This window comes from Micromonas commoda, chromosome 3 (assembly GCF_000090985.2).
Source record: "Micromonas commoda chromosome 3, complete sequence".
Taxonomy (NCBI): domain Eukaryota; kingdom Viridiplantae; phylum Chlorophyta; class Mamiellophyceae; order Mamiellales; family Mamiellaceae; genus Micromonas; species Micromonas commoda.
In genome coordinates, this window is record NC_013040.1 from 791,368 (window position 1) to 808,772 (window position 17,405).

The 17,405-nt window shown below is 65.1% G+C and overlaps 5 protein-coding genes across 5 annotated transcripts; 2 read left to right on the top strand and 3 right to left on the bottom strand.

The window, feature by feature from the left end:
- Nucleotides 1-961: 961 nt before the first annotated feature.
- On the bottom strand, nucleotides 962-6,097 carry MICPUN_56988 (aminotransferase; the record flags this gene model as incomplete). Its single annotated transcript, XM_002500921.1, has 3 exons — nucleotides 962-5,331; nucleotides 5,528-5,591; nucleotides 5,990-6,097. 3 exons carry the CDS (start codon nucleotides 6,095-6,097, stop codon nucleotides 962-964), a joined length of 4,542 nt encoding a protein of 1,513 aa, XP_002500967.1.
- A 440-nt stretch (nucleotides 6,098-6,537) lies between these two features.
- Nucleotides 6,538-7,803, top strand: MICPUN_56989 (predicted protein; the record flags this gene model as incomplete). Its single annotated transcript, XM_002500492.1, has 3 exons — nucleotides 6,538-6,630; nucleotides 6,751-6,839; nucleotides 6,966-7,803. 3 exons carry the CDS (start codon nucleotides 6,538-6,540, stop codon nucleotides 7,801-7,803), a joined length of 1,020 nt encoding a protein of 339 aa, XP_002500538.1.
- A 157-nt stretch (nucleotides 7,804-7,960) lies between these two features.
- Nucleotides 7,961-11,429, top strand: MICPUN_56990 (predicted protein; the record flags this gene model as incomplete). Its single annotated transcript, XM_002500493.1, has 2 exons — nucleotides 7,961-9,709; nucleotides 9,747-11,429. The coding sequence occupies 2 exons, from the start codon at nucleotides 7,961-7,963 to the stop codon at nucleotides 11,427-11,429; spliced, it is 3,432 nt and encodes a 1,143-aa protein (XP_002500539.1).
- Nucleotides 11,430-11,510: 81 nt separating this feature from the next.
- MICPUN_99494 (predicted protein) lies at nucleotides 11,511-13,499 on the bottom strand (the record flags this gene model as incomplete). The annotated part of the gene is made up of 1 exon (XM_002500922.1): nucleotides 11,511-13,499. The coding sequence occupies one exon, from the start codon at nucleotides 13,497-13,499 to the stop codon at nucleotides 11,511-11,513; it is 1,989 nt and encodes a 662-aa protein (XP_002500968.1).
- A 2,480-nt stretch (nucleotides 13,500-15,979) lies between these two features.
- Nucleotides 15,980-16,689, bottom strand: MICPUN_71484 (predicted protein; the record flags this gene model as incomplete). Its single annotated transcript, XM_002500923.1, has 2 exons — nucleotides 15,980-16,492; nucleotides 16,553-16,689. Coding segments are annotated over 2 exons (650 nt in total), but the record flags the coding sequence as incomplete, so codon positions are not given.
- Between the last annotated feature and the right edge of the window lie 716 nt (nucleotides 16,690-17,405).

The window sequence follows — 17,405 nt, forward strand, 5'->3', positions numbered from 1 at the left end:
GGGCCTCGTCGCCGAGGCTGACGTGGCGCAAGGACTCATCAATGTTGGCGGTGAGGCCATGATGGCCACTGCCGCTGCGTTCCTCTTTGCCAACAACATGGTGTTCAAGCGGGATAGGGAGCGGCTCTTCGATTCGCTCGAGACCAAGGAAAAGTTTGAGAAGTTCCTCATGTCCGGCGCGTGGATGGGCAAGGACTCCGTTGCGGGCGAGGTTGCCGCGGATGCGTTTGCAATCTTCGACCCGCTCGGGCTCGCGGACGACAAGCCGATGAAACGGGATACGAAGAAGGAGAAGGAGGCCATGGAGACGGCGTCCAAAAAGGGTTTCATCGAGCAGAAGCCGAAGGATCTGTCCAACTCTGCGGTTCCCAAAGCTGCGGATGAGGAGAAGAAGGAAAAGGTTGAGAAGCCCAACCAGGGTGCCGTGAGTGGCGCCATGTTTTCCTTTGGAGCCCCTGCGGAGATCCCGGGCGAGGAGAAGGCCGAGGCTCCTGCCGCCGAGGAGATCGAGGACAAGACGAAGGGTCTCGTAATGCCCAAGGCTGGACAGCTGAACCCGCCTCCGATGGGCAAGATTGGCAACGTCGGGTTCAGGAAGGGAGCCACCGGGGCCAACTTCAACAACCCGTACAACGGCAACTTCAATGCTCCCAAGGTGTACACGCCGCGAAGGGCAGACGTCGAGACGGCCAGGACTTCTTCGGGTCAGTCGTACCAGACCTGGATGAAGAAGAACAAGGAGGACCTGTCCACGCTGACTTGGCAGGAACTGGCGGACCGCATGAAGCAGCCGTACACGCCTCCGGAGGATGGCAAAGGTCCGCGGTAATGGGACGGGGGGATCAGAACCTGTGACTAACTTAACGCTATGTAATCTGAGAACTGCACTGCTTGATGGAATGTCGCCTTTCGTGTTATCATCAATCTTCGAACGGGGGCTATGCGGTGGGTATTGAGCTTATTAGATTCGCAGCGACGTGTACGGTCGCAGGGTGTCGAACAACCTCGGCACCCCGTGCGCCGTCACCAGCGCGCCGGTGATGTCCTGCGCGAGCTCCACGACGGTGATGGCGACGAGGCGCATGTGCGTCGTACCGTACGTCTTCGACTCCCCCTCCTCCTCGCCGCCCTCCTTACCCCGCCTGTGCTCACCCACGGACCAGGGTTTGAAGTACTTGACATACGCCCTGAGCCAGCACTCCACGAAAAGCTGCGCCACGTACGAGATGGCCCACACGCTAAACTGCGAGATGACGTGACCGACGAAAAACTTGGCGGCCAACACCCCGGCCCACCCGGCGGGGGTCGTCGGCAGCTCAGTCGCCCGCGTCGCCGGGCCCTCGCGCCACACGCTGCCCGCGGCGAAGAACAGCATGTAGAAGAAGGTCCTCCACATGCGCCTGTAGCACGTGCTCGACGCGTACAGAATCTCGCCGCGGGCGTTGAGTGGCATGGGAAAGAGGAGAATCGCGGCGAGCACCATGCCCACGAGCGCGAAACCCTGCGCGGTGAAGACGGTGCTCGCCTCGAGACCCCCGATGCACCAGTCGATGTGCGGCAGCAGCACCCTCAGCATGATCGCGCCGACGACCACGCCACCCTGCACGTTCGCGGGGGAGTCCCCGTTGCCCATGCGGGCCAGCGAGATTGCAAACATGTACGCAAACGCGGCGGCGTATTCGCGAGCGACAGCCTTGGGCTCCTCCATGTCCCAGAGCCACACGTCGCCGTGCCTCCATCGGAGGATGAGGAAGGGCAGCGCGGTGGCGTTGCAGCCGGCGACGGATGGCCACGCGTGCACGCGGTGGGGCATGAGCGAGCCGAGGGAGGAGTTCGCCGGCCTGGATGAGCTGGTGTTGGTCGCCAGAGCACCCTTGAGGAGGCAGCCCACCCCGGAGGTCATGCAGTAAAACACCATGACCAACCTGGTGAAACCGCAGTCGTAGGTCCACACCAGCAGCGGCAGGGCCATCGAGTGGAAGTTTCGCGATCCGATGTACCCCGCGGCGCAGTAGAAGAACCGCACGGGTCCGCGGGACTCGGTCGGGTGGAGCCCGATTCGAGCCAGCCACCTGGGCACCATGTGCGTGGTGATGTCAATCTGGTTGAGGATGTACCGGCGGAAGATGTTGTGCCAGTAGAGGAGCACCACGAGCAGCGGCACGGACAGCGACTGAGGCGAATCGTGGTCGCTGAACATACGCCTGGGAGCCCCGATGCTCGCGGACCCGTTCGCCATCGGGCTCTCCTTGACGGGGGACAAAGCCTCGAACATCTCCGGAGCGTTGTCCGAGTTGCCGTTCATGGAGTTGACCGACCACGACGCGGACCTGTTGTGCAGCCCGTTGCGCTTGCCGGCGCTCGCCTTGGCTTCGTCGCCCTTGGCGAAGATGTCGCGCCTGACGGAATCCTTGTTGAGGGAGATGGTGCCGTCGAGGTTGATCTTCGCGCCGGGCGCGTTTTTCGGCGAGCCGTACCCGCCCGACTTTGGGGGAACCTGCCCGGGGGGGTTCATCACCATGGATCCGGGATCAGCCCCAAGCCTGGCCTTGTTCTTGGCGCCCGGAGACGCGTCAACGCCCGCGCTGAGCGCGTGCGACGGCAAAACCTTCGCGGACTCCTCCGCGAGAACCTGGAACGCGGCGGCGAGATCTTCCCGGGAGTGCGCCGCCGAGCCAAAGCATCGAAGCGCCCTGGGCGGCGCGTTATCCGGCGGCACGAGGGGGTTGACGCGCGCGACGCACACGCCGATCCCCCGCCGTCTGGCGCGCGCGGCGACGTCCGCGAGCAACGCGTTCTCGTCCGCGACGGATGCCCCCACCGCCAGTCGCAGGGGAACAATCGGCGATCCGGCGTCGGCGTCGGTGGTAAATCCCGGGACTCGGCCGGAGAGCGCCGCGTCTCGAAGCGCAGCCGCCGAAGCCTGCGCCCTCTCCACGAGCCTGGGCTCCGCGGACACGCGGCGGATGGCGTGAGCCGCGGCGGTGGCCAGGTACGGCGGCAGCGACGCGCTGAACACGTACCCGGCGCCCATGAGGCGCTGGTACGCCACGACTCCGGTGTCCCCGGCGCAAAAACCGCCGACGGAGGCTCCGGCGTTTTCGAGCGAGGCGGAGATGACGTCGATGCTCTTGGGATTGACGCCGAAGTGCTCCGTGAGACCGCGACCGGACTCACCCATCGCACCGAAGGAGACGGACTCGTCCATGATCATGCGCGCGTGGTGCTTGTCCTTGAGCGCGACGAGGTCGGGGAGGGGCGCGAGCCTGCCGGTGCCCTGGAAGCACCCCTCGGTGATGAGCCAGCGTCGGCGGCCGGGGCGGGCGAGCCGCGCGGAGTGGACGCCGTCCTCGGTCTCGAGTTGGGCGAACACCCTGGCACAGTCCGCGGCGTCGCAGTGGTTGTACCAGCGCACGTCCATCTTGGACAGGCGCAGCCCCGCGAGGACGCCGTACCCAACGCCGCGGTCAACCACGGCGACGTCTGACCTGTGACCCAACGCCGGGATGACCGACGACACGGTGCACGCGCCGTACGAGTACAGGACAGCCTCCTGGACTCCGAGAAAGTCCGCGATGGTGCGCTCCAAGTCCATGTGCGGCGGGAAGGTTCCGTAGAACCCGCGCGGGGAGCACGAGCCGAGGCCGAGTTTCTCCACCGTAGCCGCGCAAGCCTCCTTCATCACTGGGTCGTTGGTAAGTCCCAGGACGTCCGAGGAGGAGAGCATGATCTTGTACTGGTTCCACTTGGGCTGCTTCTCGGTGACCCCCGACAGTTTGTACGCGTCGATGGGCCCCGAAGAGGACCTGGGCGGGCCGATATCGTCCCCCAAGGGTTGGCCCACAGAGTGAAGCGGCGCGAACCTCGCCCGGTTCGTCCCGGATGCCAACTTTGACGCCGAGTCAAGCGCGGCGGACCTCGCCGCCCTCGCCTTGGCCACGCGCTTGATGCTGAGCTGCTTCTCCTTCTCCTCCTTGTCGTGGATGCTGCCGGGACACCACGCGTTGGGCGGGGCAACCTTAAACTTGATGGACAGTTCATCCGCGATGTCGCTAATCGCGGCGAGGGCGTCGGCGAGATCTTCGCGCGAGTGAGCCGCCGAGACGCAGAAGCGAATGCGGGGGTAGTTGACGGGCGTGGCCGGGGCGCCGACGACGACGACGGCGAGCTTGCGGTTGAACGCCAACCTGGAGAAGTCCCCGATCTTGTACGGCTGGTAGAGCATCACCGGCATGACGGGCGACGGGTGGTGACCGAGCACCTCCAGACCGAGCGCCTCCAGCCCCTCGCGGAAAAACTTGGAGTTTTCGCGGAGCTGCCTGAGCTTCTTGGCGCCGATGTCCGTGCCGTCCTCCCCGGAGATGACCCGTAGGGACGAGAGGATCTGGGTGCACACCGCCGGGGGCATGGAGCACGCGTCCGTGCAACCCGCCGCGTATTGCCGGATCCTCGCGACGGTTTCGTAATCAGACGCGACGTATCCACCCGCGGCGCCGAATGACTTGGTGAAGGTCCCCATCATGATGTCCACGTCCTTTGGGTCCACGCCGAGCTCCTCGCACACGCCCCTGCCGGTGGGCCCCACGGCACCGATCGAGTGCGCCTCGTCGAGCCAGACGTAGGCGCCGTAGAGCTTGCAAACCTCGACAATCTCCGGAAGGCAGCACAGCTCACCCTCCATGGAGTAGATGCCCTCGATGATAACCAGTATCTTGTTGTACCTCTGCTTGCCCGCCACGGCGTCTTGGAGGATGAGCTCCAGGTCGCCGACGCAGTTGTGCTTGAACGCCCTCACCTTGGCGCCGCTTAACCTCGCGCCCTCCACGATCGAGTTATGGTTTAGCGCGTCGGAGACGATGAGGTCGCCTTTACCGCAGATCGCCGGGATGACCGTGGAGTTTGTCGCGAAGCCCATCCCAACGACGACGGCAGCCTCCTTACCCACGTACTTGGCCGTCGTCTCCTCGACCTCCTTGATCAACGGGTTGTAACCCAGCTCCGCGGCACTGCCGGCGGACGTCACCGGGTAATCCATCACGGATTTTGCCACCAGCGGCGTACAGTGCGTGTTGAGCCCTCCAAACCCAAGGTAGTTGTACGATCCCAGGTTGAGGCATCGCCTCGACTGCGGCGTGGTGACGAGCTTGCTGAAGTATCCTCGTTCAGACTCGGGCTCGCGGATCGCCACGTCGATCCAGTCCTCGGGAGAGGAGTACACCGGCCGATTGAAGACATCCTCGATGTTGCCATACAGGTTGCGAATGTAGAAGAAATCCTTGAGCTTGCCCTTGCTCAGCGCCGGGAGGTCGTTCTGCTCGCCGTTCTGGTCGTCTGCGCGTCACAGGTTGGGGAGTGGGAGGGACCGGGGTCAGCAGGTGGGGTCGGGGGATCGGACGGGGGCGCGGAACCGGCGCCGCCGTCGACATCGAGTCAGATATTTTTTTGAAAAAGTGAGCAAGATTTCAACAACGGTCTCGGCGGCCCGCCCGGAATGGGCGCGCCGCGCGGGGCACAGGGAGCGACTTACCGGTCCTCCAGTCCTTGATGCCTCTCAGGGCGTTGAAAGAATTCTTACCAAGACCCTCGGCAACCTGCGGGGGATTGAATAGGGGTATCCGAGCCGGTCAGCGGGGGCGGTCGGACGGGTCCGCGGGGCGAGAACGGAAACGCCCGGGTGCGCAGCCACGTGGGTGGGGTGATGGCCGCCGGCGTCGCACGGCGGCGCTGGCGATCGCTCGATCGCGATCGAACCGCTGGGGCCCATCCACCACCTCGTGGACATTCCGAGGACCCCGGCGGAGCGTTCGGAAGTCCCCGATCGCGGGTCGCGGCGTCCTCGAGGCTGCCGCCACCATCACCGGCCGCCGCGCCGACCAACGTATCCGCGCCTCGGACCACCTGGGAGGCGGCCGATCGGCCCGGGGCGATATCGTCCCCGCGGGTTCGCCGCGGGTGAGAAACGAGGGGGCTCGCGGTGAAGTTCACTCACGTAGATGGCGTACTGGTAGTACGTCGCGGCGTCGTGCCCGAGCACCCTGTACGCCAGGCCGCTCTTGGCCCAACGGCTCGAGTCCGGCACGTACGCGTCGTAGTCCATCTTCCCGCTCTGGCGTCACGCGCGGATTTGTCCGATGCGTGCGCCGGTGTGCGAGCGCCGGTGGACCGGGGCGAGGACCGGGGCGCGGGTCGCGCGACTCCTTCGTGCGGTCGGTCGCTGTGCGTCCGAACGCTGAGGGCGGTGGTCTCGCGCGTCGCCCCGGGGCGCGCGTGCGGGACTGGGTCGGAGACGGCGCCGACGTTTGGCGATACCAGTTTGGCTCGCAGTGCGTGGGAAACGAGCGGACGAGAGGGCGAAAGGCTCCGATCTGTCCGAGGCTAAGAGCTCACGTGAGCCATTTTTGGCCAATCACGAACTCAAGAGTTCTCGAGTCAGACGACGGATAGGAACGGATGGGGCCGGATGGTGAAATCGGAGATCCGCGCTGCACTTTTTCTCCCCGGGAGGGACGACGTGCCGACACTTCTGGACGGCTCGCCATGGCGTCGCGTCGACTTCTCCGAGCAGCCTCGGCCGGCGACATCGACGCAGTCGATGCGTTGATCCGCGAGGGCGCGGACCCTGGATTCCAGGTTAGAGCCCCCGCCCACTGGCGGCGCACCCGTCGTTCGTGACCCGGACGATGAACGAGCACCGCGATGGCTTTTCCAACCGCCGCTCACGACCCCCTTCATCCACCCCCCGCTCGACAGGACCGCAAGGGGACGACGCCTTTGATGCTGGCGTGTGAGCACGGACATGTGGACGTCGTCCGCAGCCTTCTCGCCGCGGGAGCACCGTGGTGAGTTCCCGCCCCCGGATGCCCCGAGACGGCTCCCCTCGCCCACCACACCGCCGCCGCCGCGCGCCGACCCGACCGCTTCCCCGACCGCATCCGACCCCGAACCTCCCCACCACCCACTCCCAGGAACGAGCTGGACAACGAGGGGCACTGCGCGGGAGAGTACGCCAGCGCGGGAGGCCACGCCGAGCTCACCGACGCGCTCATCGACCACGCGGTGAGCGCGGAGATGGTGCTCGGCGCCGTCAGCCGCGCTCGCCCCCGGGAGGCCGACCTGACGTACCTATCCCAACCCGTGCGGTACGACGGGGACGATAAGCTGCTGGACACCGAGAACGACGCGGTGATGATGGACTGGGAGGCGCCCTTGATGCGAATCCACGCCCAGGTCATGTGCGCGGGTAAGGGGGACACGCTCAACGTCGGGTTTGGCATGGGCATCATCGACGGGTACGTGGTGAACGAGAACGAGACGCGATCGCACACCATCATAGAGGCGCACCCGGACGTTCACGCGCACATGCTCCGGCGTGGGTGGGACGCGAAGAGAGGGGTGCGCGTGGAGTTCGGCCGGTGGCAGGAGGTGTTGGACAGGATAATCAGGGAGAACGAGTCGCTGCCGGATGGCGAGAAGCGACTCTTCGACGGCGTCAACTTTGACACGTACGGGGAGGACTACGACGACCTGCGAGAGTTCCACGCGCTCCTCCCGAAGATCATGCGTCCGGGCGGTGTGTACACGTACTTTAACGGCCTGGCCCCGGACAACATCTTCTTCCACACGGTGTACTGCAGGCTGGCGCAGGCGGAGCTCGCGAGCTTGGGTTTCGACACCAAGTTTGACGTCGTCGACATTGACACGAGGGACCCGGAGATTTGGCGCGGGGTGAAGCGGCGGTACTGGTGGGGAGACAAGTACTTCCTCCCCACCTGTACCCTCACGGGCGCGGCGGGCAGTGAGTGAACGTCCCGGGAGAGCGAGTCTCGCGCATCATACGGAAGACGAAGGTGGAGGGAACTTTTAGCGTACGTTTAGCCTTTACCGACAGCCAACTCCAGAGCCTGCCTAAAACTTCGGTAACGTTCAGATCCCGGGCGCGCGGACCCGGGGGCGAGTGGATATGGAGGACCCCGGCGCCCCCGATTGGTCCCGGTGCCGTCGCGTCGCGGCAATACACGCGCACAGCGCGAGTGTTAAGTGCGTCTCCGGTGGACGATGGCCCGCGGGGCATCCCGGCGAGTCCGGACGCATGAGGGGCGACGACTCGAGGACGACCGTGGACGGGTTCGCGACCGCGGGGTTGGACGGCGCGGCGCGCGTATGGACCCTGGACGGCACGAGCTCCAGCGGATTCAGGTGCGTCGCCGCATTCGGCGATCACACCGCCGGGGTGCGCGCGGTCGCCATGCCGCCCCCGCGCGGCACGGGACGCGACCGAGCGTCGTCGTCCTCGTCCTCGTCGTCCGGGATCCCGCGAACGGCACCCGAGATGCTCGCCGCGACGGGATCCTACGACCGCACCGCGAGGCTGTGGCACGCATCGCGAGCCGTGCCCCCCGTCCCCCCCCTCGCGAACGGACACAGCGACTACGTCCTGTGCGTGTCCTTCGGCCCCGACGCCCGCACGCTGGTCACGGGAGGCGCCGACGGGCGGATATGCGTCTGGGATTGCGACGACGCCGCCGCCGGGAACCCCGCCCCCGCGGCGTGTCTTCGCCCCGGGAGCAACGCCGCGGTTCGATCCGTCGACGCGTCGTTACCCCCGCCGTCGGAGGACGAACCCGGCGACGTGCTGTCCATGACGGGGGGTGAGGACGGGACCCTGCGGGTGTTCTCGCACGCGTCCGGCGGCGGAGCGGTTTGCGAAGTCGTCTTTGCCGGTCACGGCGGCGCGGTGACCTCCTTGGCGCTGTGCCGCGGCGAGGAACGGGGATGGGGCTCACCGCCGCGGGCGCGGAAGGAGAACGTGCCCGGGACGCGTCGTATCCGGATCGCCGCGGGGCACGACGGGGGCGTCCTGTCGGTGCACGACGCGGCGTTGACCTCCGAGGCGGGGGGGGACGAAAACGCTCGGGCGTCGGTGAAGGTGAAGGTTCGCGAGGCGTTTGTCGGTCGGGTGCACGCGAACGGCGCCGCGCGCGCGACTCTGCTGCTCCGCCCCGACGCCCGGATCGTCGCGAGCGCGTCCGAGGATCGGACCGTGCGCCTGTGGAACATGCAGAAGGGTAATTGCCTCTCCGTGTTGGTCGGCGCGAGGTGTACCGTCGAGTCCGTGTCCTTCTCGGCGCTGGGCGACTTGCTCTACGCCGGCCTCGCGGATGGCCACGTGTGGGTGTACCTCGAAGAGAGCGGAGAGGAGGAGGACGACGCGTGCGCGGGTGGTGGCATCGAGCGGCGCGTGATCGAGTCGCGGCTGGCGTTGGCCATGGAAGCCCTGCGAGACCCAAAGGACCCGCGAGCGTCGTCGGCGTCGGAGTCGGAGCGGTGCGCGAGCGGTGCCGCGCCGTCGGCTCGGCGGTTCCAGGATGCGTACGAGGAGATGGAGTGCGACGCGCTCGGGCTGTTACCCAGGGTGGACCGTTCGAACGTAGCGCTGGTGGGTGAGGTGGCCGGGGGGTCTTTAGGTGGCGGGGGGTTCGCGTGGAGCGAGCGTGGTAACCCCACGCTGTCGTGTTCGGTGTGCCGGGGGGAGTTGGAGTTGGGGTTTGAGGACCCGGGTGGGGATTGGCCGGCGCCGCTGCCGTGCGGGCACGTGTTTCACGCGCGGTCGTGTCTGGTGCCGTGGTTGAGGCACAGCCCTGCGTGTCCGCTGTGCCGGGCGAACGCGTTGGGGTCGGGTGAGCCTCCGCCGGCGGCGTGCCTCCCGGTGGTCCGACCCCGGTAGAGACTTTTTCGTTTTTATGCAGGAACCAAAAAGATCGTGTTGGAGTTCACTTCGCGCGCGGGGCTCGCGAGAGGTCGCCGGATACTCGGGGTTCGTCCCGATCGAGTCTTCGACGATGACCGGGGATGCATCCTCGACGGCCGCGGAGGGCGCACGGGGCGAACCCGTCCCGGGAGGCGAGCCCGCCGCGCAGGAAGAGATTCCAGAATACCACGACCCGGTCGACGCGTCCACGTACTCTGCTGCGCTGGACGCGAAGGTGGCCGAGCTCGAGCGGCTCTTCTCCCCGCTCATGCAGCAGGCCTCTATCCCGATCTTGAACGCCAAAGGGGTCGACCGGAGCGTCTCGGTCCGTCCCGAGGTGTTCCCCTCCCCGCCCCTCAACTTCCGATCGCGGTGTCGATTCCAGGTGATGTGGGAGGACGCCCCGGTGACCGCCGAGTCCACGGGGATCACCCCCGGGGAGAGCGTGGAGCCGGGGCGAAGGCTGAGCTATCGCATGTGGAACAAGGGTAAGCCCACGGTTCCCATCACCGAGTTCCCCATGGCGCTGAGGGAGATCGAGGAGCTCATGCCGGCGGTGCTCAGGGAGGCGGAGGCGCATCCCGAGCTCGGCGACGGGCTGCAGGCGATTCACTTCCTGGCGTCCAGGGGTATCCGCGGAGGGATGCTGGTGACCATGGTATACGGCAGACCGATCGATGAGGCGTGGAAGATGGCGGCGGAGGGGCCCCGCGCGAGGCTAAAGGCCGCGATGGTGGACATCCGCGAAAGGGTCTACGGCGGGGGTGACGACGACGGCTTCGACGGCTTCGCCGGGCCCCGGGGCGACGACGAGGAGTTAGACGCGACCGCTTTGAACATCCTCGGTCGAAGCAGGGGGACCCAAATCGTGGTAGGGGACGCGTGCCACGTGTTCGAGACGCTCGCGCTCCGCGACGGGCGGAGGCTGCGGTACAGGCAGGCGGAAGGGGCGTTCAGCAACCCGAATTCGTTCATGGCGGAGTCGACCCTCGACTGGCTCTGCGACTGCGCCGCGACCACCGTCCGGGAAGCACTCGGGGGTACGAGCGAACACTCCGCCGAGGCCGCCCCCCCGAGCCTGCTCGAGCTGTACAGCGGAAACGGAAATCATACCGTGGCGCTGGCCAAATATTTCGACAGCGTCGCCGCGGTTGAGCTCAGCGGCGTGCTGTGCGAAGCCGCGCGGGAGAACCTGGAGAGGAACGGGGTGGAAAACGCCAAGGTGCTGCACTCGCCGAGTGAATCCGTGGCGAGGGGCATGCTCAGGCGAAAGAAGAGACACGAGGAAGGCCGCGTCGGGAAGGCGGCCATGGCGGCGGCGGCAACCGGGGCTGGAGACGGGTCAAAGCGCGGGGACGGATCCGGAATGGAATTTGACATAAACGCGTACGACGTCGTGCTGGTGGACCCGCCGAGGGCGGGACTGGACCCGGACACCTTGGACCTCGTCTCCCGCTTCGACGTCGTCCTGTACATAAGCTGCGATCCTCGTAAGGGGCTCCTCGAAAACGCGGTTGGCCCCCACGCGGCTCGGGCGCTGGACACTGGGGAGTTTGAAGGGGAGTTCAAGGGGTGGAGCGGGCTGGCCAGGACGCACGACCTGGTGCGATTTGCTGTTTTCGACCACTTCCCGTACACGCGACACATAGAGTGCGGTGCGTGCTTTGTGAGGCGGCGGTGAGTTTATCGATTTTTTATGACATCGGGAGTCTCTTGCGAGTCGTTTCCTGTCCTCCTCCTCCTCTTCCTCCTCCTCCTCTTTTTACCCCTGAACCTGGTCGCTCTCTTTCGAATACGCGTTGGACTTGTGCTTGGGCTGGAACGAAAAGTTATCGGGGGTAGGCCCCAGGAGCATGGTGGTGATTTTCACCCAGTCTTCCGAGTTCGGCGAGCTCAACAGCGTCTCCAGGTCGCTCCTGCCCACGTAGTTTGGCGGGCGCTGGTGGATCCCGACCGGCATTCGCTCCAGCAATCCGACGGGGACGTACCGATGGAGGAAGGAGAGCCATTCGAGCAGAAACCTCCTAGTGTTGGCCACGCCCCTCGCATCGGCGCCCCAGTGCTCGAGACCGAACGCGGCGTAATCCTTGAGCATGTCTAGTCGCTCGGTCGCGCTGATGTCCCAGTCTCGTCGTTCCTTGATTTCAGTGAAGATCCACGGCTTGATGAGGGCGCCTCGGGCAATCATGCAGGTCGCCACGCCTTGTCCCTCCACGTTCTTGACGTAGTCGTGGTAGCTGAAGACGTCGCCGTTGCCGATGAGCTGTATGGGGGATGCCCTGGCGCACTGGTTGATGTAGTCCCAGTCGGCCAGTCGGCTGTACCGCTGCTGGCGGGACCGCCCGTGGAGGGTCATCCCTGCGAGGCCCCAGTCCACCATCTTGGGGATGATCTCGTGCGCCACCCGCTTGTTATCAAAGTAACCCATGCGGGTCTTGAGGGTCAGGGGGCATGAGAGGAGCGGGGCAGACGCGCGGACTAGCTGCTCCATGCGCGCGGGTTTTTCCAGAAGCATCGAACCCGCGCCCTTATTGCAGACCAGGTCAATGGGGCAGCCCATGTTGATGTCGATGAAATCGAGGCCGCCCTTGCTCACGACCTCGTCCTCCAGCAGCTGCATGCACCTCGACATGCTGTCGGAGTACCCGCCGCACACCTGCGCGCCGAAGATGTCCTCGCTCGGGTGCCTACGGAGCAGCGCCCACTCCGCGGGCTGGCCCTGGAGTAGGTTTGTGACCATGGCCATCTCGCCGCAGGTGATGTCGACGCCGTACCGTTTGCAGATGCGCCGAAACGGGAGGTTGCCGGTGGTCGTCAAGGGGGCGAGGTAGAGCTTGCCGCGGAAATCGATCGTCTTCTTCTCCACCGGGCGAAGCTTGACGTCGACTCCCTCGGCTGTGTTATCCGGGTCGACTTTAGACCTCTTTCCTCCGCCCTCGTCGTCGTCCTCCCTCGTCTCGTCTCCGCCTCCCTCGCCGGGGTCGACGACGTCCTTTTTCTCCCCGTACTTTTTCCTGAGCTTTTCGTCCCCTTCTTTTCCGTACCTCCACGAAGACTCAACACCGAGCTCCTTGAGCACCGCGTCCGCCTTATCAAACCGCACCTGGCCCTTCCTGAGCCTCACTTTGAGCCAGCCGCAGAACTGGTTCATCTCGTCGTCCGGGCCGAAGGGACCGCCTGGAGACTCGGGGACCGGCAGCTCGAGAACGCCCTCGTTGACCCCCGGGGCGGCGTTCCGCTCCTTGAGCTCCGCGGTAGTCTGCGGAGTGAGCGCGGGGAGGAGCTTGTTTTCCTCGGTGTCGGGGACCGGGGGATGAGTGCCCAGGTACCGGCACATGATGCCGTGAGGGCATTTGTCCTTTCCAGCGGCGATGAAGGGGCACGCGCCGGGGAGGTCCGGCTGCTTGGCGCGGAGGTAGGACTCGACGTTGTGCGAGTATCTGCACTTATCGCCGAAAGTGCACGCGCCCTTGCTGAACGCGCTGCAGAGGTCCGCCCCGGACTCTCGCGCCTGTTTCTTCTCCCTCGCGAGCGCTCTTCGGGATTTCCCCGTGCGCTTCTTGTCCACCCCGCCGTCTCCGCGCTTGCCAGCCTCCGCCTTGTCATCGTCGACCACGTTCGCGTTGGTATCCGCCAGGGGTGGGACTGGGCGGAGGTACTCGGTCTTCACCGCGGCGGAGCCCTTCGCGATGAGGTCGTCGGCGGTGGGGGGAACCCACGGCTTACCGTCGGGGCCCGTGAACTCGGACATCCCCGAGGTTAGTTGTCACTCGGATTCGATCGCCGGTTGGCGCGTCGGAGGTTCGCGCCTTCGGCGTGAGTACGGCGGCGGGGTGAAGAGTAAACCGGGAAAGACGTGCACTACGCTCGTCGATCCTCTGACCTGGTTTCGGTCGTTCGCGTCGAGAAAGTCGGAGCCCCGGGCGCGGCGCTAAGTGGCGGCGGGCAGTCTCGCGCTGTCGGCGGTTGCCAACGAAAACCGCTTCGGATTTCGGCACCTCGTTTGGCGTGTTTCATTCCTTCGAGTCTTGACGACGTCACACCGATAGGCGGCCATGGAGACATCGAGCGTCTCTATCGGCGCACGTCGTCCTGCGGGAATTGTTCGGCAGATCCGCAGGGAAGAACGACGCCGGGGTGTTCGTTCGGCGACGCGAATTCGAGCGAGCGGGTCCGAGGAAGAGTACGTCGTTTCGGATAGAACCAAGAGGTTGCTGGAAGGATGCTGTAAGATCGGACCATCCCAGACCGAGGGCAAGCCGCAGGCCGGTGGCGCGGGCGGGGGGACCACGCTGGAGGCGCTCAGGCGGGTTGATGGAGTGTGGCGGAGCATCAGGAACATGCCGGAAGGGGACGCTGCAGGTCCCGCGCCGGTATTCGTCACCGAGTCGTCCGTTCGGCTCGACACCAACAGATGCGACTACGACGTGGCAGTGTGCGGCGGGACGCTCGGGATACTTTTCGCCACCGCACTGCAGGCCAGGGGCCAGCGGGTCGTGGTCATCGAGCGCGGCCCGCTGCGGGGACGGGACCAGGAGTGGAACATCTCGCGCCCCGAGCTGGAATCCCTCGTGCCCCTCGGGGTCCTCACACAGGCGCAGTGCGACGAGGTGATCACAAAGGAGTTCAACCCGATCCGATGCGGGTTCTACGACGGCGAATCAGGCGCCCCGTCGGGGGACGCGAGTGCGATCGAGCCAGCAATCGTGACCAAGGACATACTCAACACCGGCGTCAAGCCCAGCCTGCTGTTGGACGCCATCCGCGGCAACTTTGAGGCAAAAGGTGGGGTCGTCCTGGAAAAAACCGCCATATCCGGCATATCGGTCCGGCCGGATGGGGCCGAGCTGGACACGTCTCCGCTGGACGGTGGCGACGGACCCGGGGGAATCACCGCGAGACTCGTCGTGGACTGCATGGGTTTCGCGTCGCCCATCGTGAGGCAGGCGCGGTGGGGACAGAAACCTGACGGGGTGTGCCTCGTGGTCGGCGCCTGCGCCCGCGGCTTCGACGAGTCTGCAAACAAATCCGCGGATCTCATCTACACGACGACGGACATAACCGCCATCGACCAGTCGAAAGGGCAGTACTTTTGGGAGGCGTTCCCGGCTGGGAGCGGCCCTGAGGATAGGACGACGTACATGTTCACCTACATCGACGCGCACCCGAGTCGGCCTTCGCTCGCGGACCTCCTCGACGACTACTGGGATTTGATGCCCAAATACCAGGGTCTCGACTCCATCGACGACGTGGAGCTTCTCAGGGTGCTGTTTGGGTACTTTCCGACGTACAGAGACTCTCCGTTGCCGGCGAGATGGGACAGGATAACGCAGATTGGGGACGCGAGTGGGATGCAGTCGCCGCTGTCCTTTGGCGGGCTCGCCGCACTTTTGCGACATCTGCCGAGGCTCACTGACGCCATGGAGGACGCCTTGCTCAGTGACCTTCTGGACAGAGACTGTCTCGCAGCCATGAATCAGTATCAGCCGGCGCTCTCAGCCTCTTGGCTCTTCCAGAAGTGCATGTCCGTTTCGCCAGGGACGTCACCGCCAGATGGTTTCATCAACAAACTGATGCGGATCAACTTTGGCGTGATGTCCTCGCTCGGTGACGAGGTCATGCGACCGTTCCTGCAAGACGTGGTGAAGTTTGGGTCCCTCGGTAAGACGCTCGTGACGATGACGACGCGCGAGCCGATGTTCGTGCCGCAGATCCTGATCCAGGCGGGTCCCGGCCCAATCGTTGACTGGTTCCGCCACTTCATTGCGCTGGGAGCGTACGACCTCGCTGCGGGGATAGCGGAGTCTCCCATCACCGCGCCGGTCTGCAGGGCGCTCATGGGGACCGCGCCTAGCCGGGAGCTCATCGAAAAGGCCAGGAATGGTGAGGCGGCGGGATCGGAGGCGGACTTTGCGTGGGATTTCGCGGTGCTGGACAAGCGGCAAAAGTTCATGCTGCGGAGGAAGGTCGAGGCGTGGAAGTGGGGCAGCGGGAAAGACTACGACGATCAGCACGCGTGATGTTGTGTACAAGTGATGAAATTACGTTACGTTGAATGAACGGAAAGAATCGAATTGTTGGGTTCACCCGCAGACGCCCCCCGAGCTGCTCTTGGAAATGAAATGGTTGTCAGCCAACAGCTTCATCTCCCCCTGCGCTTCCTTGTACCACCCCAGGTCCCCAGTCTCTAGCTGCCCTTTCAGCGCCTGTCGCAGCCACTTCACGTCGTTCCTATACACCTTGCCGTGCTCTACCAGGAGCACGTGGAGGTCGAACTTGCAGTCGTCGGGGACCCTTCGGTTGAGGTGCTCGTACGCATCCTCGCGACCGGCGCCCTTGGGAATCCACCCGAGGTCCTTTGCAATTTTCCACACGTGCGTGTCCACGGGAAAGTCTGGGCGCTTCAAGCAGAACATCAGCACGCACGACACCGTCTTGGGGCCAACGCCCTTGAACCGGCTGAGCTCGGCCTTAACGTCGTCGTCGGACATGTCTCGGAGGTACTCCATGGAGCACTCGCCGCGTTCCTCCTTCAGCGTGTTGAGTATCACCTGGATGCGGCTCACCTTGACCTCCGCGAGGCCGCCGCATCTGATGGCGTCCTCAACCTTCGCCGGCTTCGCGGTTCGGACTTGCTCCCAGGTTGGAAACCGGTGCTTGAGGATGGCGAATGCGCGGTGGGAGTTAGTATCCGTGGTGTTCTGCGAGAGGATCGTGCCCACCAACGAGTCGAGTACGGTCTTCCTCGGGACCAACGGAGCCTCGCCGTCGGGGGTGCGGGGGGCGGGAAGCGCCGGAAGGGACCCCGGGCCGATTGCATCACCGCCTGCCGCCTGCTGGGTCTCGAACTGCTGGAAGAAGGAGCTGTGGAGCTTCGCAAGCGCGTCCCTCGCGGCCCAGCACTCATCCACCGTGGGCCTCGCGAGGTTGGGGAAAGGGCTGCCCACGGTTCCCTCGCCGGCGTCTGCGACGACGAGTGCCTTGGACTCGGTCTTCGGGGTCTTGGGTGTACCCTTCTTGGACGGGGTGGGAAGCCGGACGGTCGGGGAGGACGGGTCCACCGGCTCGGGCTTGACCGTCACCCAGGCTGCGTCAACATCGTCGCTCACATCCGGCTCGACCTTGATCTTCGCGGAGGTCTTCGCGCGTTTGGCCTTCGGAGTCTTGTCCTCGGGTCCTTTGGCGCCTCGAGTGCTACGTCTCGCAGTAGACGCGGGCATCGTGGCGAATCGAACGTTTGGCGTGAGGGCCGGGTTCATCCACAGGGGGCGGTTATGACACAAGATGCCAATCGGAACATCGTGAACACGTCCGGTCGACGTGTTCGATGGTTTCCCGCCGATTTTCCACACACACGGCAAATACCCACAGAACACCAGAGATTTAGGTCCCCAAACCGTAACTGGAACTCGTTCGTACTCACGTGTATTCTCGCTAATTTGGTTGGTAATTCGGTCCAGCCCTGGCCGTTCTCGAGGGATGATCGTTCGCGCCCGGCGCCACTCTCGTGATCGCCCGAAGCGACCCGCTCCGGAAGTTCACGAAAAGTCCAAGCAACCAGGCCACCGTTCGGGAAGCCTCGGGGTCGATTCGCATCGGGTCGGAAACGTCCGGCGCTCGACACCAGTACCGTCAAGAGGGCCACGCGCCAACGACG